The sequence below is a fragment of the Trachurus trachurus genome, assembly GCF_905171665.1.
Source record: "Trachurus trachurus genome assembly, chromosome: 9".
In the NCBI taxonomy this organism is placed as follows: Eukaryota; Metazoa; Chordata; class Actinopteri; order Carangiformes; family Carangidae; genus Trachurus; species Trachurus trachurus.
The window spans coordinates 9,265,193-9,291,757 of NC_139895.1; the positions used below are offsets into that span (position 1 = coordinate 9,265,193).

General features: G+C 42.0%; 5 protein-coding genes across 5 annotated transcripts in view; 4 read left to right on the forward strand and 1 right to left on the reverse strand.

Annotated features, from left to right (window-relative positions):
- The window catches only part of LOC310991479 (NXPE family member 3-like), a 30,626-nt gene extending 23,426 nt beyond the window's left edge, over window positions 1-7,200 (forward strand). The window contains exon 7 of the mRNA XM_083979196.1: window positions 6,703-7,200. The gene's annotated coding sequence lies outside the window, so the exon portion shown is untranslated. The remainder of the gene's footprint in view (window positions 1-6,702) is intronic.
- Window positions 1-26,565, reverse strand: part of LOC310991918 (C-X-C chemokine receptor type 4-like) — a gene marked incomplete at both ends in the record, with an annotated part of 67,639 nt that overhangs the window by 18,521 nt on the left and 22,553 nt on the right.
- LOC310991839 (NXPE family member 3-like) lies at window positions 4,371-6,043 on the forward strand (the record flags this gene model as incomplete). Its single annotated transcript, XM_083979770.1, has 3 exons — window positions 4,371-4,431; window positions 5,225-5,422; window positions 5,502-6,043. 3 exons carry the CDS (start codon window positions 4,371-4,373, stop codon window positions 6,041-6,043), a joined length of 801 nt encoding a protein of 266 aa, XP_083835896.1.
- On the forward strand, window positions 9,913-13,689 carry LOC310991480 (NXPE family member 3-like). The gene is made up of 5 exons (XM_083979197.1): window positions 9,913-10,352; window positions 11,348-11,643; window positions 12,005-12,075; window positions 12,866-13,060; window positions 13,144-13,689. Exons 1-5 carry the CDS (start codon window positions 9,942-9,944, stop codon window positions 13,683-13,685), a joined length of 1,515 nt encoding a protein of 504 aa, XP_083835323.1. The 5' UTR covers window positions 9,913-9,941; the 3' UTR covers window positions 13,686-13,689.
- Window positions 14,997-16,565, forward strand: LOC310991482 (nuclear factor 7, brain-like; the record flags this gene model as incomplete). The annotated part of the gene is made up of 1 exon (XM_083979199.1): window positions 14,997-16,565. The coding sequence occupies exon 1, from the start codon at window positions 15,090-15,092 to the stop codon at window positions 16,563-16,565; it is 1,476 nt and encodes a 491-aa protein (XP_083835325.1). The 5' UTR covers window positions 14,997-15,089.

A 26,565-nucleotide genomic window follows, 5' to 3' on the forward strand; every position in this document is an offset into this window, starting at 1 on the left:
TGGCATTATTAATGGAAAAGGAGAAAAAAAGATTAAAGCAGAAGTAAGTGGAATGTTTGTGTTAATATAAGTCTTAAATAGTTAGTATATCTTCCGACAGCAATCACTTACATAGAGTGTTTGGTCTGAAACACGGGTCTGTCAGTCACTCTGCTCTGCTGTAAGCCGAGGAGAAAACTTTCCTTGTATCCTACAACCTTTATCCAATGAGGAGAGAGAACGGCATAAAGGGGCGGTCTTCTCTGTGTGTGCAGCCAAGGGATGCGCGTGAATGTGGTGACGTAGGGACGAGGGCGGGGGCTGCTAACTCCATCGGCTGACAAGAAGTTAGCCAAAACGACCGGATCGCTTACTTCTGCTTTAATGTATAACTGTACTGGAAAAGTAACGAAAAAGGACCCCAATAGGCTAATAGGCTGTGTAACTTCACACTAAACACAAAAGTCCCTCAAGCTGCTACTGGTCACATAAGCAGCTGCAGAATGCTGGGCAAGGAAGCCCTGATTTGAAGCTATTGAACAATGTTTGATTAATTAAACATAAACTGGTCTTTCCTGTATAGGATAGGCCTGTTTCTCAGAATAGCCTACCTATTTACTATCATGACAACAAAGCACTGACAAATAAGACTGATGTGAACATTCATATCGAACTCTGTAACACACTCATGACATGCTCTCCCTGTGCGATGGCCTGGGTAGTGGACAGCTACAGGACAGCTTTCAGGTTGAAGTTTATAATAATTAAATGCACCGATGTGACTGTTCTAGGTCTCTGCTGTACGTCTTGACCACATGTCAGCTGTTCAGCTGTAGTAGAGGAAAACTCGGCTCGTGCTCCAGTCATTTAAAAAAACAAAAAAATCTCTGCAGGCTAAACGACCGGGCTAAAATGTATGCGGAAGGACGCTGTACCACTGGTCCTGCTGCATACCTGACGCAGTGCGGCACACCTGTCGCTCAGCAACATACATGACGCTCTAATTTTTTAAACTGGAATAGTTCCAAGGCCAACATAGTGCTACATTCAGCCATAAATCACGTAACAGTGTGGCGTTGTTGCCTTCTCTTTTCACCGACAGCCCCATCCCCCTTTGTTTGCATGACAAATAACACTAGAGCATAATCGCAGCCGGTGTGTAAAAAATCACATTTGATCATATTGCATTATAATTGCAAATGCAATTAATCATTGAGCCCTTTGTGCAGGTGACACTTCATTCATCTTTTGTTTTAATGTTTACAGTTCTTTTTTTCTCACGTCGTGCCCCCCCCCTTAAAAACTCTGGCGCCCCCCAAGATGAGGCGCACCCCACAGTTTGAAAAACACTGTTGGGCGCTATACCTGTATAAAATCACAAAATCCAACTCAACAGACCTGAAAATATAGGAATTGACACCAAGATCAATAAAATAAAATAAAAACTACACACATTAATATAAAAATAGTGATTTATGAGGCTAATTTGGCAGCCATCTTGAAAAATGGCCGCCATCTTGGATTTTCAAATGTCCAATCAGACAAATTTGATCAGAAGCCTCTTGAGAACAAATACACCAAATTTAATGCTTGTATCATAATTTGCACAATTCCACTCAAATTTTGCTTTTATCTGCTCCACTAAAGTAAACAAACAAGCAAAATAGCAGTGGACACAGCTCGTCTATCTTTTCCCCCCTTCTATTTCTCTTTCTCCTTCTTTTTTGTAGGCGCTTATTTATTTTTATTTTATTTTTTAACATTTTCTTAAACTGAGATATACTTTTACAACTTCTCAGTTCCTTGCTTTGTGAATGCCATAGTTTTACACCTGCAAATGGTAAATGGTCTGTATTTACAGTATAGCGCTTTACTATACCTGAACGATACCCAAAGTGCTTTACAGTACATTGCATTCACCCATTCACACACACATTCACACACTGATGGCGGAAGCTGCCATGCAAGGCCCATCAGGAGCAAGGTGAGTAAGGTGTCTTGCCCAAGGACACTACAGTAGTAACCAGGATAGAGCGGGATTCAAACCACCAACCCTCTGATCATTGGATGACCCGCTCTACCACCTGAGCCACTGCCGCCCCTGCAACAGAATAGATCCATGACGAGGGCGGGGGCTGCTAACTAACAAAGTTACGCTTACTTCTGCTTTAATCACTTATTATTTAGTTTTTTTTTGTGGTTTAGTTTTCGGGAATACACCTTTAGTTTGTTTATGATATTTATTTTGGTACTTAACCCAACTGCAATCCATTAGTCACTGTTTCTTTGTCACTGTAGTGTCATTACATATCCAGGTTCAACATTTTTTTTAAATTTTAGATTAACAATAAACATTACATTTATAACAAAAGACTTATAAGTTTATGTTGCTTTTCAAGACAAGACATATATTGACTATTTTGACTGAATAACATTTAGATAAACAACAACAATAACAATCATAATAATTAAAAGCAATTTTCTCCATTATTTTACTCAGAGCAGGCAGCAAACGTATTGGTCTGCTATTTGAGGCACAGAAAGATACAATAGGATTATTAGGTAATGGAATGATTTTTGCAGTTTTCCATGCCTGAGGAAAAATACCTTTCTTGATGCTTAAATTAAACACATGACAAATTGGTACGGAGATTAGGTTAGGTACCAGTCTGAGCAATTTCATGTCAATATTATCTACTCCGGCTGGTTTATCTTTACATCCAAGTAATAGTTTTTCTACCTGTTTGACCGTGACTGTTGTAAAGTCAAACTCACACTTTTTGCCTTCCATGATTTGATTTCTTATAATACAGTGGGATTGTACATTATCAACTAGGCTCATTTCATTCCTAAGTTTATTTACTTTATTTATAAAATGATTATTGAGATGATTGGTGGATTGGATGATTGAAATTTGAAGAAACAAGACATATTGGCAATTTAACAGTTTATTCATTTAACAAACAGGAGCCTCAGTAGCGTGTGGAAGAACCATACACAGCCACAACAGCCTGGCATCTCCTCCTCATGCTGGTCACTAGCCTGGTCACACACTGCTGTGGGATGGCATCCCATTCTTCAACCAGCATTTGTCGCAAGTCAACCAACGTGGTTGTGTTGGTCACTCTGGCACGAACAGCACGCTCAAGCTGATCCCACAAGTGTTCAGTGGAGTTGAGGTCAGGACTGCAGCTGGCAGGATGCTCACTCCCAAATTTTGGAGGTAGTCTCTGATAAACCTTGCTCTGTGGGGGCGAGTGTTGTCATCTTGGAGGATTAAAGCAGAAGTAAGTGATATATTTGTGTTAATATAAGTCTTAAATAGTTATATCTTCCGACAGCAATCACTTACATAGAGTGTTTGGACCGAAACACGGGTCTGTCAGTCCCTCTGCTCTGCTCTGAGCCGAGGAGAAAACTTTTCTCGTATCCTACAGTTTTTATCCAATGAGGAGAGAGAACGGCATGCAGGGCTGTGTGTGCAGCCAAGGGACGCCGTGAATGTGGTGACGTAGGGACGAGGACTGTTATGGTGCGTTCAAGGCAACTCGTAACTCGTGTTTTTCTGACCTGTGAAGTCGTACCAGTTCGATCTGGTACGAGTTCACCGGTCGGAAGTTACAAGTGGCCGTTATAGTGACTTTCACCGGTAAAACAGGTCGGAAAAACATGAGTGGGTTGCCTGGAACGCTACAAAGTCGTAAGTTGTGACTTGAAGCTGTCATTTACGGTTTCAAAAGCCGGCCTGGAACACAGCATTAGCCAAAACGACCGGACCACTTACTTCTGCTTTAAGTTCAGTCCTAGACTGGAGATATGGGATTGCCACTGGTTGCAGAATTTCATCTCAATATCTCTCTGCGTTGAGATTACCTCCAATGATGACAAGCCTTGTTTTTCCAGTGAGGGCGATGCCATCCCGCAGCAGTGTGTGACCAGGCTGGTGACCAGCATGAGGAGGAGGTGCCAGGCTGTTGTGGCTGTGTATGGTTCTTCCAATCCACACGCTACTGAGGCTCCTGTTTGTAAAAGGAATATCCAATCCACCAAATACTAAACAAGAGTCAATGGCAGAAGAAGATGTTTGACTTGGCAGAAAAAATTTAGCACATTTTTCATGGGCGCAACCCAGATACTTCTCACCCCACAAATGCATGTTCCTTACAAGTGTGGCACCATTTAAAAGGGTAATAAACAGAAGCTTTGTTACAACAAAGAAATAATCTACCAAACACAAATTTCCTTACGTTTTGTGCAAAGTGTAGTATTACCTATAGCTAGTAGATGTGCATATTTTAAATTATTTTACAGTTTTTGAAGCAGCACAAATTAAGCAGTCTGCTGTAACCCATCTTATTATGTTCACTCTGTTTTCCATCAGTAAAGTCAACATGAAAGTCTCTATCCATGCTTCAAGACCTGCCAATGTCATTGTGTTGCCAAAAACAACAGGTAAAGCAGGATTTTTACAATAATGATCACTGTGGTTCTACTTGAAATATGCAACAGGTTGTTAGAGGTAAATTAGGCAGGAAGCTTTGTGCAAACAGAACCAATGTTTGCTTTTATATGTGTATATATACATATTGGACTTTAACTGTTTTTTGTGTTTGTTTTTATTCTGTTTTATGCTTCTCTTTAAAAAAAAAAAAAAGTTTTGTCTTCATGTAAAGCACATTGAGTTGCCTTGGTATGAAATGCGCTGTATAAATATAGATGCCTTGCCTTGCCTTGCCTAAAACAACTTGTCCACCAGAGCATTTTGGAGTTGTTGGATTGTGTATTTGATGAAGGAAACCAAGAAATCCCATTAGCCTCCGTAGCATAGCTCTGAGCAGCTTGCGGCTGCGCGCCGCCGTTCTAAAAATAGCTCACACCGACAAATAAAGGTAACAAACCTACTGCTATGGCAATGGGCCAATTTGCCAAATTGTTGAACTATCCCTTTAATCTTAATTTTCTCATGCAGGCTTCAATGCAACTTCCTGTGAAAAACAGATCAGAAGGCTGAAAGTAAAAAGTTGCACCAGCTGTTGGAAGTTGTATCAAAAGCCCACATTTTTGTAAAAAAAAAAAAAAAAAGGTTTACATGCACGGTTATGCAATGAGAGTAAAGGGCACTGAAAAGTAATGAAAAGTGAAAATCAGAATACATTGACCGGTACATTACACATTGACCTGAGCCCAAATTTAAAAAAGAAGACTTAATGACGTCTCTATCCTTCACACTTCCCCTCATGTCCAGCAGAAGTGAACATCAGTGATGTGAAGTCTGGACACACTGGCTATTACTACAAAGGAAGTTGGAGAGCACTGAGGGGAGCCCAGGTTCAACAGTTCAACAACTCCACCATCGGTGACTGCCTGAGAGGCATGCAGGTCTACCTTTATGGAGACTCCACCATCAGACAGTGGTTTGAACACCTCATTAAAGCAGTACCAGGTACCTGATCTGCAGGTATTTCTTCTGTTTGATGTTAGTCTCACTGTGGATTAATACGTTTCTTGTTGAATGCTTCCAGATCTCATTGACTTTGACCTGCACAATGTGAAGCGAGTTGGACCTTTCATGGCTTTACATAATGCTCGCAACATCTTGGTGACGTACCGCTGCCATGGTCCTCCTATTCGCTTTGGTAATGTTCCCACCAGCCAGCTCCATTACATCGCCAATGAATTAGACGGTTTAACTGGAGGCAGAAGCACCGTTGTAGCGATTGGTATCTGGGCTCACTTCGTCACTTACCCCATTGAGGTATACATCCGCAGGCTGCAGAGCATCCGCAGGGCTGTGGTGCGGCTGCTGGACAGAGCTCCAGACACAGTGGTCATCATCCGCACCGCAAACCCTAAAGCGCTGAGGCTTTATGAGGTACTGATCAACAGCGACTGGTACTCTCTGCAGCAAAATAAGGTGCTCAGAGCCATTTTCAAAGGACTGAACGTTCATCTGGTGGATGCCTGGGAGATGGTCCTGGCCCACAACCTGCCACACAACCTCCACCCACAGCCTCCCATCATTAAAAACATGGTTGATGTCGTTTTGTCCCACACATGCCCTTAAAGGGATAGTTCACCCTAGAATGATTTTTTTTTTTTTTAATATATTACCGACTCGCTTCCTTGTTTACCCCGGCGAAGGACTAGAAGCAGTCCGTAATAGCCTGCCTTGCACCGGGACAACACTTTTTCGTGCAATTTTGGCCTCTTAAAACATATTTTAGCCATGGCTGAAGATTTTGATGTCGAGGACGAGCTGCATTTCTTTGGAAGGAAGCGAGTCTCAGTCGGTCTCAGTATCAGTGCGAACCTTGCGCATGCGCGCTGGCAGCGGAAAAGCCGGACAACAGACACTAGGAGCTAATGCTACAAACATGCTTGGAATGTGGACTTATTTAATTTTTTTCGGGACAATTACGCAATTTGGGGCTTCAGCACAAGACGGACATTACATACGAGCATCATGGAGGTATTTGGATGTTTTTTTGTGTGTGTGTTTTTTACGAAGAGCTCTGGTGTCCCTTTGCAACCGTTGCATTGAAATTCACTGCTACGCCAAGACCCCCTGTAACTCAGAGAAGGGTGGACTCTGAAAATTCTTCCAGCCCTTAGTCAACATGAGGGTGAGTAGATAATGAGCGAAATATCATTCTAGGGTGAACTATCCCTTTAATAGGGCAGTTAGATGTGTGTGTGTGTGTGTGTGTGTGTGTGTGTTGGGAGAGGAGAGAAGATTCATAGACACATGCTGAATTTACATATTTCCACCAGGTGCTGCTTTTTTCAAACACACACAGATAAGACTGGACTATCTAATTTTTCTAATCTTTTTCTGAGCCAGCACAAAATAAAGGGTTTGGGTCGGCTTTAACAAATAACCACTGCTGAATCATCTCATTTAAAGAGGAACTATGCAAGATTTCTTTTACCTTAACTATGCTTCATTTTTAATTAAACAGCTTTTGAATAATTATGATGGTTAAATAAATGACTTGTAACTTGTTATAGGGAGAATGGAGGCTCTCTATCTTCCACCTAGCGTCTCTTGGCTGAAAACCAACCTTGTAAGATCAGAGCCTCCGACCTTGTGTCCCAGCTCTCGTCTAAACACGCCCTGTAACCTGTAATCTCTTGTTTATGACAGATAAGGGGTAGACAACATAAGTACCACTTTTTATTGTTTTATTTTCTTTTTTCAATGAATGAAATAAACTAAACTAAACATAAGACTACACAAATATACACATCATGACATAATGTTATCCACCGCTGCATGGATTGCTTTCTCTGGTAATGTGGAACTGCAGACGGACAGACAGGGTCTAAAACTAATTTCCCCACAGGGATAATAAAAGTATATTGAATTTAATGTAATTGAAATGAATCCATAAGTGTACCTTTTAATGTCAACTTTGTATACTGTGTGTTATGCGCAATGATTGGACATATGATTGAATTAATACTGAAACACGCTGAACATGTTTCTTGTTACAGTGCAGAAAAGTAAAAACCTTGTCAAACTGGATCAGTGTCAGTCAAGCTGTTAAAATGTTCACACTTTAACATTTCACCTCATTGTTTGTCACATTGAAAATCATCTGTGTATCTCAAATAAAAATTACACAATGTGTCATTGGTTGTGTCTTGAAAACAACTGGTAACCAAAGAAATAATGTTGTGAAAGAAATAAAGTGTTAAATTACAGTTGACATGTTCATACATCCACCTGCTGTGGACAAAACATGACAGTGTTCACAGGTGATAATCATTGACTCAGGTGAATGAAAATGAAGGTAAGTCTGACATTGTCGATCAGAGCTGAGACACCATTACAGGCAGTGGTGTAGTGGGGATTTTTTTACTGGGTGGACACCATCGAAATACCAAATCTGTGACGTCATTGAAATAAATATGTGACATCATTGAAATACCATCCACTGCCACACTAAGTTTAGTGTCACTGAACGTGTAATGTTTAATTGTTATCTAGCCTAATGCCACTGTCACAATCATTCACTCCAAAGTGTTGAAAGTCCAAGCCAGAGTGTTATAATCTCTAGGCAAACAACTTTTAGACCAGACCTAGTAGGCCTGCCTAATCATAACACACTATGCATGAAACTGACACAGAATTGAAAGGAATCCGCATCCAGTGGAAATTGCCCGTTACTTTGCTATACCTCTGCCTGGCCATGTGCTTTTGTTTACAACAAAGCCATCAAAAAATCAATAGATGGAGTGGTGGATATACGATGTTAGGAAGTGTATATTTGTGTAGTCATAAGCAAAAGAATGCAGATTACTGAGTGCGTTTGTGTTGCTGTGCGGCAGAAGGAGGAAGGCAGAGAGCCTCAGTTCTCACTAGTAACAAGTTACAAGTCATGTAGTTAACAATCACAATTACTCCAGAGCTTTTTAATTAAGGTGAAAATGTAGCATAGCCACGGGAAAATCCAGCTTAGTTCCTCTCCAAAAAAAGAAAAGACTTGGGGGACTGGAATAGATTCATCCGCATTAATGTGAGACTTTTTTATAACCAAATACAAACTTCTCGTTGTCCCTTTAAATCCACAAGTATAACATTAATGAACGCGCATCGCCAAAACCTGAATGGTCATTGGCCTATTCTGATTGCTGTGGGGCATGATGGGAGGCCCCAGAGCATCATGGGGGGGTGACTCTACTGCGCATCAGCACATGCTCTATGGGCCCCATAACGTGGTAGTAAACCCGGAAGTCTGGGTATGTGCCAGGCGAGCAACTCCATTTGAAATAAACGGGCGCCATTTTCGATCCAGTATCAAGATAATATAATACATCCACAGACAACTAACCCTAACCCTAACCCTAACCCTAACCCTAACCCTAACCCTTCCATCTGCCAATTTACTCCTGTGCATTTGAACACAGCGTGCATGCACACATAACACCTAACAGTAGCTCTAGGCCACAAATTGTGTTTGTAGTTGTAGAATTGTGTTTTGTACTTGAAAGATATTTTTGTTTGTACTTGAAGGATATGTTTTTTTTATTTAAAGAAATATGTTATTTGTTTCTGAAGCATGGTGTATTTGTTTGATAGGTAAGTTTCTTATTTGCAAACCACACTAAGTTTATTTGTGAATAGCTGGGCGTGACCTGTGTTTGTGGTGTTTTTGAAGGATTGCCTGAGGGAGCAGTGTCAAAATGTTTTCAAATATTTACCCTATCCTGCTAAAGGTTCACAGCAGAGTCACCTGGAGAAAGTGTAAAGAGAGGTTGCTGTCAGTGGCTGTGCTTGATTTCTATGTGACTTTTTTTAAATTATTATTTTATTTTGGTCCTATAGTGCCTAGGAGCCAGACAGACACGACAAACTATTTGGATAGTGAGGATTTTACAATTTCGGTTTTACATTATTTTGCAAGAACAAGTTTTGTGTTACAACTTTCTTTTGTTTGATTTTTTAATTCCAGTTCCAGATTAACTGGTCACAGTGGGCTGCAGTAGCCAGAGAAGAAATGAAGACAGATTCCTGATCAGGATGGTCCAAGCTTGTAAAACAAGGGAGGCAAACTTTTGCCTTCCAAAGTACGGAGTCATCTTCCTGTTACTGGCTGCGTTCATTTTAATCTATGTGCTACATGACATCTATTTAGAGGAGAGGAGGACCTGCCCTTTTGAAAAAAGCCAATCTGAGGTGAAGTAAATTTAACATAATTTGAATTTGTGTTATTAACAATTAAATTTCAAGTTTCTATGACAAATAGGTTTAGTTTTTTGTTATTTTTTCCCCCCAACAAGAATAATAAAGTAATGATAGCTCGACTGTATTTTTTGCAGTCAGTGTGGATGCAAAACTTCAACACCACAAGTGACCAACAGTAATTTCGTTCTGTGTGGCAGGAAACATCTTCCTCACTGGCTCATTTGTTTCCAATACTTTCTCTCCGTCTCACTTTCAGCATGAAGTCAACTCCACCATGATCCTCCCAAAAGTTTTAACTGAACCTTACATGCATCACGGCTTCTGCACCTTCAAGCCACTGACCACGCAGGACGCTCAGGAAGAGGACCTCATACTGGACTCCATTGCGTGGCCTGAAACCGCAGCTCTGGTTTCTTTGGAGCAGACCAGCGATCCTGCTCACAGCACCTTCACACTCCTCCCAAAGAAGGGAGGAGGACAGTGGCGTGTAGGAGATCAGCTGGAGGTTTTGATTAAAATGTACGACTTCCGAGGCCAACCCAAGCAATCTGGGGGGGACTTCTTAGTCAGCCGTCTACATAACCGGGAGCTTGGTGCAGGTGTGGCTGGGCAAATGGAGGATCACCTCAATGGCTCCTACTCTGCTGTGTTCTCTTTGCTCTGGGAGGGGAGCGCTGAGGTTGAGGTGATGCAAAAAAACTCAAGTTCAGTATTGTTGTAAGTAGGGATGTAACGATACACTCAACTCACGATTCGATACGATTTTTTGTTCACGATTACGATTTTCTCACGATTCTTTTTAAATCAAAATGAGGTATAGACAAATTAAGACCTAATAAAATGATCTTTTATTCATAAGAGAAATTGCAACTGAAATAGTCACCTTTCATTACAGATACACTGCACATCACCATTTATCACCAATTCACGTCGGCTATCACTGCCACTGCGGTCAGTTGGAGCAGCAGTCCACTGCAATCAGAGCCTCGCACCGCTGCATGCCGCTGACCAACCATCAGCCTCAGCTCAGTCACTAACTCACCTCATCTACCGTGTTTATTGGTGATAAACAGGCATACTGCCTGTAATTAAAACCTGACCGGACCCAACACTACCAGACTCATAAGCAACGAGCGACCGCAAGGGGGGTACTGAGGGACGAGAGAAAAGAGAGTGAATGGGCTCTTTGCACAGCTCCACTACTTCCTGAACTTAATGTTGCTCCTTTATTTCCTGTCTTAGATTATTGGACAACCTGATTAATCCAGGTGTGTCTGACCATTGTGACTATACTCAGACACACCTGGATTAATCAGTTTGTCCAATAATGTAAGACAGGAAACAAAGGAGCAGCATTAAGTTCAGGAAGTAGTGGAGCTGTGCATAGAGCCCATTAGTATGTGTGCGTGGTGGGTGTCGTCGTCTGGTGTCGAACAAGTGAATCAACCAGTGACTTTTGAGATAATGTAACCTACTTCTCACCAGAGACTTTGTTCTCACGCAATGCGTTTTTTTTTATTTCAACCGATGCAAGTCGTCACGCATTTGTACTGATTTTTATTCGTGTCACGATGCATCGTTACATCCCTAGTTGTAAGTCTTTATTCAAATTGAACCCCACGCCCTCTCGAGGCCTGTGCTGGTTTTCTCAGTGAAAGCTCTGTTTCTCTATCCCATCAGGTGACACTGGTTCACCCTAGTGAGGCTGTGACCGTCCTGCAAAGACTGACGAGGGAACAGCCAGACAGGATTTACTTTCAAAGCACCTTCCGCTCAGGCTCGTTGTCAGAGAAGACCACCTGTAACGTCTGTCTGCATCCGACCCAGCAGCCGCTGTGCAACTACACTGACCTCCAAACAGGTGAACCGTGGTTCTGCTACAAGCCAAAGAAGCTGAGCTGTGACACCAGGGTCATACACTCTAAGGGAGGGTTCAGAAGAAATCTCAAGGCTAAGGAGGAGCAGCTTTTTCAAAGGTGAGGGAGTAGAGAGACACGTAGGACCGGCCTTTTGAATGACTTTACATCTGTACAACATGTATAAATTTTTATATATTTGTTATTAAAAATTGTGTTTCTTTTTCTTTATTCTAACTATTGGTCGTATTTTTCTATTTGTATTGTGTATTGTGTGTTATTTGCTTGCTGCTGTAACACAGTCATTTCCCAGCCTGGGATCAACAAAGTGTATCTTCATTTTCATGAATTTGGAATACATACATATACAGTAGAGTATTACCTATAGCTAGTAGATGTGCATATTTAAAATAGATTTACAGTTTTTGAAGCAGCAGTCTGCTGTAACCCATATTATTATGTTCACTCTGTTTTCCATCAGTAAAGTCAACATGAAACGCTCTATTAAGGCTTCAGGACCTGCCAGTGTCACTGTGTTGCCAAAAACAACAGGTAAAGCAGGATTTTGACAATAATGATCAATGTTGTTCTACTTTAAATATACGACAGGTTGTTAGAGGTAAATCAGGCAGGAAGCTTTGTGCAAACAGAACCGATGTTTGATTGTATGTGTGGGTGGTGGTGGGTATATGCTGCTCAATCAGTGTTTTTATTCACCATTTCCATATTTTTTTTGTATACTTGTGTGTGTTTCTTGTGGCTGTGGGAAAGCGAAGCAAAATTGCCTGCACAACAGACAATACATTTACCGGTAATCTTAATTTTCTCATGCTGGCTTCAATGCAACTTACAGTGAAAAACAGATCAGAAGGCTGAAAGTAAAAAGTTGCACCAGCTATTGGAAGTTGAATCGAAAGCCCACATTTTTGTAAAAAAAAAAAAAGAAGTTTACATGCACGGTTACGCAGAGAGGAAAGGGCACAATTAGTGATGCAAAGTGAAAATCAGATCATTTTGTCATTGCACAAAAAGCAGTACAGTGGAATTTAAAAAATGCTTCCATAAAAACATCAATGCACAGTACATATAATTCTCTCATTAAAACCTAGTCAACAATAATAATAATGTAATGATAGAAGGATCAATAAATGCAGATAATGACCAATACATATTTGACATTGAGACAGAGGGAGAGAGATGGGCATAGGGAGGTTTAGAGATTGTTGGCTGATTTTGGTTCGGATAAAGATTTGTTTTCAGTGACAACACATTGACCTGAGCCCAAATTTAAAAAAGAAGACTTACTGACGTCTGTATCCTTCACACTTCCCCTCATGTCCAGTAGAAGTGAACAGTGATGTGAAGTCTGGACACGCCGGCCATTACTACAAAGGAAGTTGGAGAGCACTGAGGGGAGCCCAGGTTCAACAGTTCAACACCTCCACCATCGGTGACTGTCTGAGAGGCATTCAGGTCCACCTTTATGGAGACTCCACCATCAGACAGTGGTTTGAACACCTCATTAAAGCAGTACCAGGTACCCGATCTGGAGGTATTTCTTCTGTTTGATGTTATTCTCGCTGTGGAATTAATTCTTCGTTTCTTGTTGAATGCTTCCAGATCTCATTGAGTTCAACCTGCACAGTCTGAAGCAAGCTGGACCTTTCATGGCTTTACATAATGCTCGCAACATCTTGGTGACGTACCGCTGCCATGGTCCTCCTATTCGCTTTGGTAATGTTCCCACCAGCCAGCTCCATTACATCGCCAATGAATTAGACAGTTTAACTGGAGGCAGAAGCACTGTTGTAGTTATTGGCATCTGGTCTCACTTCAGCACTTACCCCATTGAGGTATACATCCGCAGGCTGCAGAGCATCCGCAGGGCTGTGGTGCGGCTGCTGGACAGAGCTCCAGACACAGTGGTCATCATCCGCACCGCAAACCCTAAAGCGCTGACGCTTTATGAGACACTGACCAACAGCGACTGGTACTCTCTGCAGGGTGATAAAGTGCTCAGAGCCATTTTCAAAGGACTCAACGTTCATCTGGTGGATGCCTGGGAGATGGTCCTGGCCCACCACCTGCCACACAACCTCCACCCACAGCCTCCCATCATTAAAAACATGATTGATGTCGTTTTGTCCTACATATGTCCTTAATATGGCGGCTAGATGTGTGTGTGTTTGTTGGGAGAGGAGAGAAGATTCATAGACACATGCTGAATTTACATATTTCCACCAGGTGCTGCTTTTTTCAAACACACACACTCTTTTTCTGAGCCAGCACAAAATAAAGGGTTTGGGTTGGCTTTAACAAATAACCACTGCTGAATCATCTCATTTAAAGAGGAACTATGCAAGATTTTTTTTCCTTAACTATGCTTCATTTTTAATTAAACAGCTTTGGAGTAATTGTGATGGTTAAATAAATGACTTGTAACTTGTCATAGGGAGAATGGAGGCTCTCTGCCTTCCACCTAGCGTCTCTTGGCTGAAAACCAACCTTGTAAGATCAGAGCCTCCGACCCGGTGTCCCAGCTCTCGTCTCTGCGGCACCGCCACACAAACACGCCCTGTAACCTGTAATCTCTTGTTTATTACAGGTTGCACCTCACTACATGATTGTATATAAATCCAGAAGTGTATCTGTTCATGTCAGCTTTATTTTAGGCCTACTGCATAATGAGCAGACATTTTATTGAATTAATATTCTATCAGTTAAAAAACTAACATTTTATAAAAAGGTATTTGCCTTTAATGGAAGTCAAAAGTCTTTATTTGAACATTGCAAAATACATATTATATCCTAAGTAATATTATGGAGTTACTATTATTGCTGCTTTTTATTGGTGTAGTTGAAAGTTGAAAATATTATATATTTTTTTTACAGTGTTGGACCGTGTAATGAACAAAACCCCAAATCTCATCATGACATTTCTGAATGTGATTATATGTAATAAAAACATGTTTTTAAATGGGACAGAAGAGTTTAGACAATGAAAGTGTTCTAAATAATAAAATGACATTGAAAATGGGAATATTCTTTATATTATAAGATGACAGTGTTGACATGACAGAGATCATATATGTTTGATGAACAATCTTATACTTCATATCATAGGCCTACTCACAAATTAAATTTAGTGTAATAAAATGTAGATCATACTTTAAAACGTAGTGAATTACATGGCATACAACTTGACGCTAAGGTTTAAGTAAATGTTTTTAGTTACTGTCAACTGATCATATTAAAGTTTTAATATTCAGTTAATCATCCTTAGTTCCTAATATTTACTGACTAACAATTAATTTGATCATTTTTAGTGCAGTTTCTCAGCACCACCTAGTGGACAAATAAACTAATAACAGTTTCGTTTCAACCATTTCTCCACCCATAACAGAGTAAATGAAACTGAAAACAGCTGAGCAGAGACGAGACGTCACATTACAGGTTTGGATCTTTACCGAACAACACAGACTCAGAGGACTGTACAGAGAAAGTCAAAGGGACTGAACTTTGGTGAGTCTTGTTATTGATTTAAAGAAATCTGGAAATCAGAGGATATGGCTGAGAAAGCTGCTCTCTTGGAAAGTTTCCTGAGTTGCCACGTGTGTTCAGAGACTTTCAGAGATCCTGTGTCTCTGAGCTGCAGCCACAGCTTCTGTTCAAGCTGCCTGCAACAATTCTGGGAACAAGCTAAAAACAAAAACTGTCCCATTTGTAAAAGGAAATCTTCAAAGGATTATCCATCCATAAACTATTCGCTCAAAGAACTGGCTGACTCCTTTGTTGGGAAGCAGAACAGTGGTTCACCTGAGGAAGAAAAACAGAAGGAGGAGGAAGAGGACAAGGAAAAAGAGAAGGAAGAGGAAGAGGAGGAAAAAGAGAAGGAGGAGGTGGTGTGTGATGAACATCCAGACGTCCCTTATTGGTTCTGTGAGGACGAGCAGAAAGCTGTGTGTCCTGTCTGTGAGTTTTCTCTCCACCAGAGTCACAAGGTGGTTCCTGTAGAAGAAGCAGTCAGTGACCTGAAGCAGCAGCTGAAATCTGACTTAGAGTCTCTGCAGGACAAGAAGAACAAATGCGAGGAAGTGGAAAAAACCTACAATGAAATGGTTCAACACTCCAAGAAGCAGCTGTCGTCCACAGAGAGGAGGATCAGAGCAGAGTTCAACAAGCTCCACCAGCTCCTGAAAGAGGAAGAGGAGTCCAGACTGGCAGCTCTGAGGGAGGAAGAGGAGCAGAAGGGGAAGACTATGAGCAGAGAGATGAAGATGATTGAGGAGCAGATCTCCTCTCTGTCAGACAGTATCTGTGCTGTTGAAGAAGAGCTGCAGAAACACAAGGTGGCGTTCCTCAGCAGTTATAAAGCCACTCAGACCAGAGCCAGAGCCCAGTGCTCACTGTCAGATCCACAGCTGCTCTCAGGAGCTCTGACAGATGAGGCCAAACACCTGGGCAACCTGTCCTTCAGAGTCTGGGAGAAGATCAAGGAGAAGGTCCACTTCACTCCTGTCATCCTGGACCCAAACACTGCACATCCCCGACTCTATCTGTCTGATGATCTGACCAGTGTGAGATGTGGAGACACAAAGCAGCAGCTTCCTGACAATCCAGAGAGAAATGTTAAGTATGTCAGTGTTCTGGGCTCTGAGGGCTTCAGCTCAGGGAAACACAGCTGGGAGGTGGAGGTGGGAGATCATCCTGTCTGGAATGTGGGTTTGGCTAAAGAGTCAGTTGACAGGAAGGGAGAACGAAAAGCTTCACCAAAGCATGGCGTATGGTGTTTGAAGCATCGCAGTGGGAAATACACCAATGGTGGTAAGACTGTGACAGTGAAGAAGAGTCTCCAGAGGATCAGAGTCCAGCTGGACTATGACGGGGGGGAGGTGTCCTTCTACAACGCTGAAGACATGACTCACATCTGCACACACAGAGACACTTTCACTGAGAAACTCTTCCCATATTTTGGTATTGGACCGTCTGATGATGCTAAAACCTCTGATATCACTTTGTGTCACACTGAGATCAGTCTGTGATGTTCATGTTTTTCCAACTCTAAACTCATCATGACACTTAACAGTCAGCCTGCTTCTACGTACACCTCACTTGTCATTTTGTATTTAAAACAGATTTGGTTGAGGGTCACTGTAATAAGTAGCTGACTGATATTGGGCTCTGAATAATCATCCAGAAATGTGTAGCCTACCTGAAAACACAAACATCTCAACAACTGAATGAGCTCAGGTGATGAACCTTTATACAGGAACAAATCTGATTATTGTTTTAAATAATAACTGATCAGAGGGATTTTGTTTGTATTCACCAGTGTAACATTCAGTGTAATGACTGTATAATAGACTTTAATTGTGTTTTTCTTTAAAGGGACAACGAGGAGTTTCTATTTGGTTATAAAAAAGTCTCACGTTAATGTGGATGAATCTCCGCTACCCACGCTTGTTAATGGGCCCATTTTCGATAAATATATCGTTTTGTCTCTATCGTTATTTTGTTATTATTAGTGGTGGCGGAGATGCTGGTCGAGCCAACCAGCGTTTTTTACTTTCGGTTTCGCAACGAGTCGGAACTACGGTGGTATGTGAACCTCTTTGAACCTCTGACTTTAATTCTTGATGAATGAAAACATGAGTCCGTCTTGCGCCGGTCAAAAGAATTTTACGGTGCGCGCGGAGGCTCATAAATGTAGTGTGAAAACGCTTCGCTTTTCCAAAACTCCTCGTTGTCCCTTTAAGTTCTATTTTTGTAAGGTTTATCTTTCACCATTATTGATTATTGGGACTGATTTTATTCTGTCTATACTAGAAATTAATAATGTGAAGTGTTTTTATATTTATTTCTTCCTTGAATTAGGATCAATCAATGATTAAAACTAGGGTGTCTGCAGAGTCTGCAGCGATGAGAAGGTTTTGGTTATTTTGATTATGTTGATTCTCTCTGTCACAATGATCATCAACATTATTTATATGAAGCTGGAAATAAAGTCAGAGTGTATCTCATTAAAAACAAACAAACCCCCAAAGGTTAAAGAACAGTTTTTACCCAAGGGCTGCAACTCCTAACGCCCTCCTCCCTCAAACCCCAACCAGCATATGCACACACGCACATAAACACGTGCTGTGGTTGACATTGTTTTGTTTTTTTTCTTATGTAACTTATGTTTTTAATATGTTGATGTATTTATCTGACACTGACACTTTGCACTTTATATTTTTTCATTTCATTTCATTTCACCTTTATTCATTCAGGGAAGGTCAATTGAGAGCGAGCTCTCTTTTTCAATGACGCCCTGATTACAAAAACACACAGTTATACAATATACAAATACATCAAGATCATAATTCAAAATTACATACAGGCTGTAGAACATTTGATAGCAAGTTTTAAAAACTATTTAAAGAAATAAGATGGTCCAGTTTCAGACAGCTTTGTAGGTTATTCCACTTTTGGGGGGCATAGAACTGAAAGGCACTCTTCCCTAATTCTGTCCTGATACTGGGGACTTGTAAAACCAAGGTGTCCTGTGAACGAGTGCAAGCAATGTTGTTCCCTCCTTACATTTAAGGATGGCCATCCAACCTTATTATAAAGAACACAGTGATGAGTTTGGAACACATCTCCAGTAATAAAACGAAGAGCGGAGTGATAAAGTGCATCAAGGGGTTTCAATGTAGAGGGAGCGGCATGCATGTAAATGACATCACCGTAATCAAGTGCAGATAAGAAAATGGCCTGAACATTTTCTTATCAAACACTTAATTATGTATTGACACTTAGCTGCTCTTTGCTGCTATAGGAGACTGCCGAACGAAATTTCGTTGTACTATTTTGCATCTCTTAGTTATGTTGTTAGGCTTCCTTGTCCATGAAAAGGTTGGTTTTGCACTTATGATTTCAGTTTTCACTCTCATTGTTGTTCTTATCGTTATAATTGGGTCAAAATTGACCCTAACACCACAAATGTCATAATTTTAACCAGAACATTTTAGCAATTTGTGAAAAAAAAAGTTTTGTTTTATCTTGTTTAAATAGAGGTTCCTGACAAAGTCAAAAAGCTTTGATGCTATAAACAAATTTATGTGGTACTTTTATGCATTTAGACTATACAAACACCTGAGTGACGTGGCCTAAGGCTGACATGATTATTGATTTTTAACTTTTCTGTCAATGGACTGAGAGAGAGAGAGAGCTGGATGAAGAAAAACGTATAGTACCTGCCCCTTTCTATAGTTATAATTGGCTTAAAGGTGAATTCTGGTCATTTTTGACCCCTAAATCGTTGTCCTGATGGTCACCCAGTGTTGGAGGGAGCAAAAAAACATGACTAAAATTGATGCAGGCAAACCAGAGTTACACCATGGCTAGACGGTGCTAGGGATAGTGACAACGCTAACCTATGGGGGCAATTTTTTCAACCACAACAAACATTCAAAAAACAATCAAATAAATATGGTACATGACTCGAATCCTTATGACACACCACTGAACTCATATAGTGTACAGTAACAGGATAAACTTTGTGTTTTTGCATGTAATCACTCACCTCAGATAAGCTTAACTCTGAACCATCCTGAAAAGACATTACTATCCGATTGTTGTGATGATTTCTTTACAAAAATAAACGGTCGGAGATATTTTGGACATTACTACTGCACTGCTCGACCATTTATTTTTGTAAAGAAATCATCACAACAAGGAAAAAGTGTTTGTTTCTGTGGCGGGGAGAAGGCGCTCTGCAATCGGATAGTAATGTCTTTCCAGGACGTTTCAGAGTTCGGCGGTCTGAGGTGAGTGACTGCATGCAAAAACACAAAGTTTTTACTGTTTATATCGGTTTATACTGTAGCCTACACTATATGAGTTCAGTGGTGTCTCGTAAGGATTCAAGTCATGTACCATAGATATTTGATTGTTTTTTGAGTGTTCGTTGTGGTTGAAAAAATTGCCCCCATACTTTAGCGCCGTCTAGCCATGGTGTAACTTCGGTTTGCCTGCATCAATTTTAGTCGAGTTTTTTGCTCCCTCCAACACTGGGTGACCATCAGGACAACGATTTAGGGGTCAGAAATGACCTGAATTCTCCTTTAATATCAACATCAATATTACACTATTTCAAAAAATTGAAGATGACGAAACATATGATTATAACAAGTAGTGGAGTAGACAGAAAAATCATGCAAATTATGATACAAGTATGGAATTTGGTTTGGTTGTTCTCTATGGCCTATTGATGAAATCTGTCCGATTGGACATGTGAAAATCCAAGATGGCGGCCATTTTTCAAGATGGTGGCCAAATTAGCCCCCCGAAGTTCTTTTTTTTCATAGCAATGTGTGTAGTTGACTAATGTGAATGACATTAGTGATACATTGTATTGTATTTGTATATAGACACATAGATGGCATTATTAATGGAAAAGGAGAAAAAAAGATTAAAGCAGAAGTAAGTGGAATGTTTGTGTTAATATAAGTCTTAAATAGTTAGTATATCTTCCGACAGCAATCACTTACATAGAGTGTTTGGTCTGAAACACGGGTCTGTCAGTCACTCTGCTCTGCTGTAAGCCGAGGAGAAAACTTTCCTTGTATCCTACAACCTTTATCCAATGAGGAGAGAGAACGGCATAAAGGGGCAGTCCTCTCTGTGTGTGCAGCCAAGGGATGCGCGTGAATGTGGTGACGTAGGGACGAGGGCAGGGACTGCTAACTCCATCGGCTGACAAGAAGTTAGCCAAAACGACTGGATCGCTTACTTCTGCTTTAATGTATAACTGTACTGGAAAAGTAACGAAAAGGACCCCAATAGGCTAATAGGCTGTGTAACTTCACACTAAACACAAAAGTCCCTCAAGCTGCTACTGGTCACATATGCAGCTGCAGAATGCTGGGCAAGGAAGCCCTGATTTGAAGCTATTGAACAATGTTTGATTAATTAAACATAAACTGGTCTTTCCTGTATAGGATAGGCCTGTTTCTCAGAATAGCCTACCTATTGACTATCATGACAACAAAGCACTGACAAATAAGACTGATGTGAACATTCATATCGAACTCTGTAACACACTATAATAATTAAATGCACCGATGTGACTGTTCTAGGTCTCTGCTGTACGTCTTGACCACATGTCAGCTGTTCAGCTGTAGTAGAGGAAAACTCAGCTCGTGCTCCAGTCATTTAAAAAAACAAAAAAATCTCTGCAGGCTAAACGACCGGGCTAAAATGTATGCGGAAGGACGCTGTACCACTGGTCCTGCTGCATACCTGACGCGGTGCGGCACACCTGTCGCTCAGCAGCATACCTGACTGACGCTCTTATTTTTTAAAATTGGGATAGTTCCACATGAGCCAAAGTAGTGCTACATTACATACAGGGGAGAGCCTGGTCGATTGATACACGGGACGATTGATACACGGCGATTTCCTCGAAAACCACACAAGCTTGAGCCGTCAGATTTTGTCACTATGTTCAGCACTCAACACCGACCAATCCTGGGAAAGCTTGTGAAATTACGTCACGCCATTCAAAAGTTATTAGCGCGAACCGGTTTTTGACTACGGAAAGTAAAATGTTAGGTGCGGTAGTTTTTTTGTGATCAAAAGTTGTATTGTGTGTTTCATGCAATAATAATATGACCTAACAACAGATGAATTCGTACATAAACAGGTCCTAAATTATGAAATGTCATAGTTTTGAAGTTTAGAGGCAAAACAGGTTGAAGTGTCAGTAGTCGCTGCAGGGGCGATTGATACAGCTGTTTCAAATGTCCCTCACGCCACCGTGCGTAGTGATTGTGGTCACACCGCGCGATCAATATCTGTATATAAATCACCAAATTAATAGCCTAACTGTTTTGCAATGAACAACAACCGATTTGAATGAACAACATGTATTTTTAATAAACACCACATATTTTTAATGTTTGTGTTTATGACGTGAATCAACAGATATTCAGCAAAGTGAGGGGAAAATGCCGAGGGTAAAATGACAATATGTTCAACTGTGTCTCCATAAACATGACTTAGGACAGGGAAATAAGTAAATGAAATGAAAATGCAGTTGTCCAACAACTCGTACAAAAGAAGAAAGGCGAGTTTAATCGAAATGCGGATCTTGACAATTACGCACGGGACAAAAATATTTATTTGACCTATTTATATTGTGAGAAATTATGTGACATTTTGGCAATAACTAGTACACTAGTATGTTGTCCGATATGCTGCATAAAAACGAGAGTAATGTCAGTAGTTTCTGTTTAAAACATGCTGTTTCAACCGTCCCTCCTCTGTGTCTCAAACGACCCGCATAGGTGGGGCGTTTGAGACAAATGTCAACTTACGTTCAAAGTTATAAAACAGCGCGATCATCCAACATATGTGTTAAATTACACTTGTAACTAAGAGAATACACATGTGAGTTGTTGATCACATGATAAAAATGTTTGTGTACATAACGTCATCTTTGAAAAAGACGTTTAAATGAAAAGTGTATCAATCGACCCGGCTCTCACCTACATGACGCTCTAATTTTTTAAACTGGAATAGTTCCACGGCCAACATAGTGCTACATTCAGCCATAAAGCACGTAACAGTGTGGCGTTGTTGCCTTCTCTTAACCCTAAAATTTTTTTAACATTTAGGCTAATTTTGTCATAGGCCTTTTCATGTGTTTATCAGAATCAGTTACATTGCATTGCGGTATACACTACAGCGTCTATGTTTAGTTTTGCCCGGCCTCTCTCTCTCTCTCTCTCTCTCTCTCTCTCTCTCTCTCTCTCTCTCTCTCTCTCTCTCTCTCAGTCCATTGACAGAAAGGTTAAAAATCAATAATCAGTTATACCTCGGTGTGAGGCGGACCAGCCGAGCGAGTCTGGACCTTTTCATTGGCAGAGCCGGTGGTGTTAGCGATAGCTTTAACAGTGGCGGGGATGCTTTGCTAAGTTCAGGAAAGTGGACTAGGTTGAAGTGACAGCATAGGTGAGTGCGTTCACCCGTGTGTCGGTTTTCTTTTGTCTGGCTTAGCGGTGTTTGTTAGCGGGGCTGGCGTAGCTCATTGGTAGCCGTATATTTTTCTGGTGTGGTTGTCTTTCCGCTCTGACCCGTTGTAATGTCGACGGATATGGTTGATGGCGTGTTGGCAGGCGTGGACCTGACCCGAGAACAGTTCAGAAAGCTAAAGAAAGAGCAGCTGATAGCGTTAGCCGAGGAGGAAGATGTTTTGTTGGAAGAAGGCATGAAAAAGCCGCAAATTGCAGCTCTGTTGATAGCGGAGTTGGGGCTGGAGGAGGTCTGGAGAGAGCAGAGGGACAGGGAACAGAGAGAGAGAGAGAGAGGGAACAGAGGGAGAGAGAGAGGGAAATGGCTTAGAAGAGGGAGCTACGAGAATCCCAGGAGAGGGAAAAGGAAAGGGCCCATAGAGAGAAGATAGCCAGGTTAGAGGTGGAGAAAACCACAGTTGGAGGTCGGCAACCTGAACTGAGGTTTGATTTAAAGGTCCCATATTATGCAAAATGCACTTTAGAGCGGTTTTCTATCAATAATATGCATCCCCGGCCTGTCTACAATTCCCCCTGGTATAAAAAAAGTTCATCCTCTCCCTTTTTTGCTTTCTCTGTCTTTAGAAAATGTGTGCTTAAACAGGCCAGTTGAAGATACGCCACCCCCTAGGTTGGTGGCACCGCCCCAGGTGAAGGTTTGCCACGCCTGAAGAAATTTTCTAAACCGTGCCATTTTTTTCCCCGCGTGTTAACATAGCTCTGGTTAGAACAATGGCGAATGTACGACCTGGAAGAAGCGGTTGTTCTGTTGTTGGCTGCATACACGAGCGCCAAAGTCATCAGATATCACCACATTTCAATCAATAAATGTTTTAAAATGAACAAACTATGCAAGTCTGGTCGCTTTTCCGCTGTCGCCGCCCCCCCGCTTTATTTACGTAAATGTGGTGATTTCATAGCCCAGCTCCTCCTCACTTATCATTCAAACAAACTAATGCCACTGCCACAGTTGTTAAATTTCATCAATGAGACCAGCATTAATCTCCTAAAAAGAATTTAACCAGCCAGCGGTAAACCTCTAAAAGCATGCGGATACGTTACTTGGCTCGTTTTCTCCTCCGGGAGGAGAACAGATGTCCGTGCCGGCAGATCAGCTCAGTAGAGCGGCTGCTGCCGCTGTGACAGCCGCTGCCACGGTCCTCGGTCGGGGCTTCCACAGACTCTGCACTTCTCCCAGGACAGACATCGGAGCAAACTGACCACAGACTCTGGATTAAACTTTCTCGCATGAAAAAATATTAAAACTGTGACGTGTTAACAGTGCTAAAGCCAGAATTAAAACAGGTCTTTAGCAGCTTCTATGGCTGTTCGTTTGCCGCGAAACGGCGACAGCCGATGCTAACTTCTGTTAGCCCGTCTATGAGGTTTCACATTATACGTTAGCATTAAGCTAAGCGGACTTTATGCTTAGTTGTGATACTGGCTGTGTGTGTTTTGAACGTTGTTTCAAGCCTAGTTTGGGACTATTGGGAGCTACATGAACCACGAGACCACACTGGCGGCGACGTCAAGAGCTGTTGCCACTCTGTTAATCGCTCTGGCCATAGTGATACATCCACCCATAAACATTAGCCCATGCTACCGTTAGCCACATCCTGTCCCTGAGGCAGAATCTTTCCTACTATGGCCACGCCAAGACCCGCCTTATTAGGCCTCTGATTGGCTGAGAGGGGCAAGGCAAGGCTGTGACAGACGGAGCTCATTAACATTTAAAGGTGCAGGCACAGAAACAGCTTGTTCTCAGCAGAGCTCATTTGAGCGACTTTTAGACAGCTGACATTCAGGACCACGGATCAGTTTGGGGCAATACATTTCGAATACAGTTTAGTTGGACGTCTGACAGATGAGTGAAATTGATTAAAAAGAGTATAATATGGGACCTTTAAATCAAGCTCGCCCATTCATGCCTGTGTTTGAAGAAAGTGCTGTTGATGTTTTCTTTGAAATGTTTGAGAAAGTGGCTGCGGAGTGCCAGTGGCCAGAGGAAAAGTGGCCATGGTTAGTACAGAGTGTTCTGACAGGGAAAGCCCAAAGAGCTGTGGCCGCTCTGGACGTTCGAGTGGGGTTGGAATATGATGCACTCAGGAAAGCTGTTTTGGAGGCCTATGGAAGTGTTCCAGAGACTTATAGGAGGCAGTTCAGAGAACTCAGGTTTTCGACCGATGGGTTAAGGCATGTAAAGCTTTCGGCTTTCTGCAACTTCGAGATCTGCTCCTCCTGGAGCAATTTAAGCTAAGTGTTCCTAAGGAGGTTGAAGTTTATTTGAATGTGCATGATGTGTCAACGCCCCGGCGTGCAGCCGAGCTAGCAGATGGCTACGAGGTGGCTCATGGGGGTGCCCCAGCCATGGTCAGTAGGAGGAAGGGATTTTAGGACAGAAGAGAGGAGCGACCTCTGAGACAGAGTGAGGTAGGAAAGTGGCGTTCCTCTGTGACTGAAAGGAGTAGTTTCCCACGTTCGGCTCCGCTGAGAGGGCCAGCTCAGGTCCCCAACCGGCAACAGAGCTCTTTTGGCGAGCTACGTTGTTTTTGGTGTCACGAGGTGGGTCACAAGAAAACTCAGTGTCCTCGTTTGGCTAACAGGTATGGTGCAGCTAAGACTGTAGGTGTTGTGTCTGTGGAGCAGAGGCCTGAGGAGGAGTTACAAGGTTATGAGGGATTCATTTCAGAGGGTTCCCTGTCTGAGTCAAGTAGGGGATTCTCTGTGCCCATTACTATCCTGAGAGACACCGGGGCTAAGCAAACACTAATCAGAAAGGGGGTTGTTGACCTGCCCAACTCTAGCTTCACAGGAGAGTTCACTGCGGTGCTAGGAGTAGGAGGTGGTTATGAGTGGCTACCGATACATTGCCTCTACCTACGGTCTGGGTTGGTGAGTGGATTTGTGCTGGTGGCGGAGGCACCAGACCTCCCATTTAAGACCATAGACTTTGTGATGGGTATTGATGTGGCCGGAGTTAAGGTTTCGCCTGAAGTGTCTGAATGTCCTGTTGATCCTCCTGAGACTAGGGAGTTAGAATCAGAGTTCCCTGAGGTTTTCACCGCCTGTGTGGTTACTTGTGCGCAGGCTAACGAGAGAGTGGAGGAAACTTATGTGCCGCCAGAGCTTGCGGACCCTATGTTGAGTGACCTGTCTGACTCCCCGCTTAGCCAGTGGCATGACAGTTCACCGTCGTCAGTTACAGCTGTTAAGGAGGACAGAGTGAACAATGTTAGGGGAAATCAGGGGCAGCAAGGAGTGGATCCCAGAGAAATGCTCTGACGAGGCGGCCCCGCAGAGAAGTCAAGAGAAGTTGGCGATGAGAAGGATCCCCCTCCACCTTCAAGATTGATTTATCGTTTTAGTTATTGTCTCGTCTAAACACAAATGAACTGACAAAGCCACGACCGCGTGACGACGGACGGAGGTCGATACACGCAGGACGCCGGAGCTGGTGGCCGGCCCGGTGCCACTGAAGCAGCACGCCGATTTGCAGGGAAAGCCTCGCTGACCAAGCTACAGGTGATGAACGTGAAGCAGCCGGTGAGTCAAACATTGAGCAATATGGCAGCGAATCCCACCAGACTCCAGGTTTTCAGCAATATAAATATGTGCACCTGTGTCATCCCTGAAGCCTGTTAGAGCCTTAACTGTAAAACATTAATTACCAGGGTGACGTAGGTCGCGACATGGCTAACAAAGACAAACATCTGGACAAGCTGTCAGAAAGCATGGACAACAGGTTTAGTAATGGCGGGTCAGGAATCCTGAGCAATACGAATTCCAACAATGGCCTAATGAAAATAATGCAGGTAAGCATCTTTAATAAAAAACAATGCTGAATAAATCTTAAAAACTGACTTACATGTGATGTGTATTTTTGGGGGAAATATGGTTCCTGGAATAGTCTGTAGACAATCATAATCATTCAACTGTTTCGCTGGTGTTAAAAATGCAGACTAAAAATCGAGGAAAATCAGCAATATCG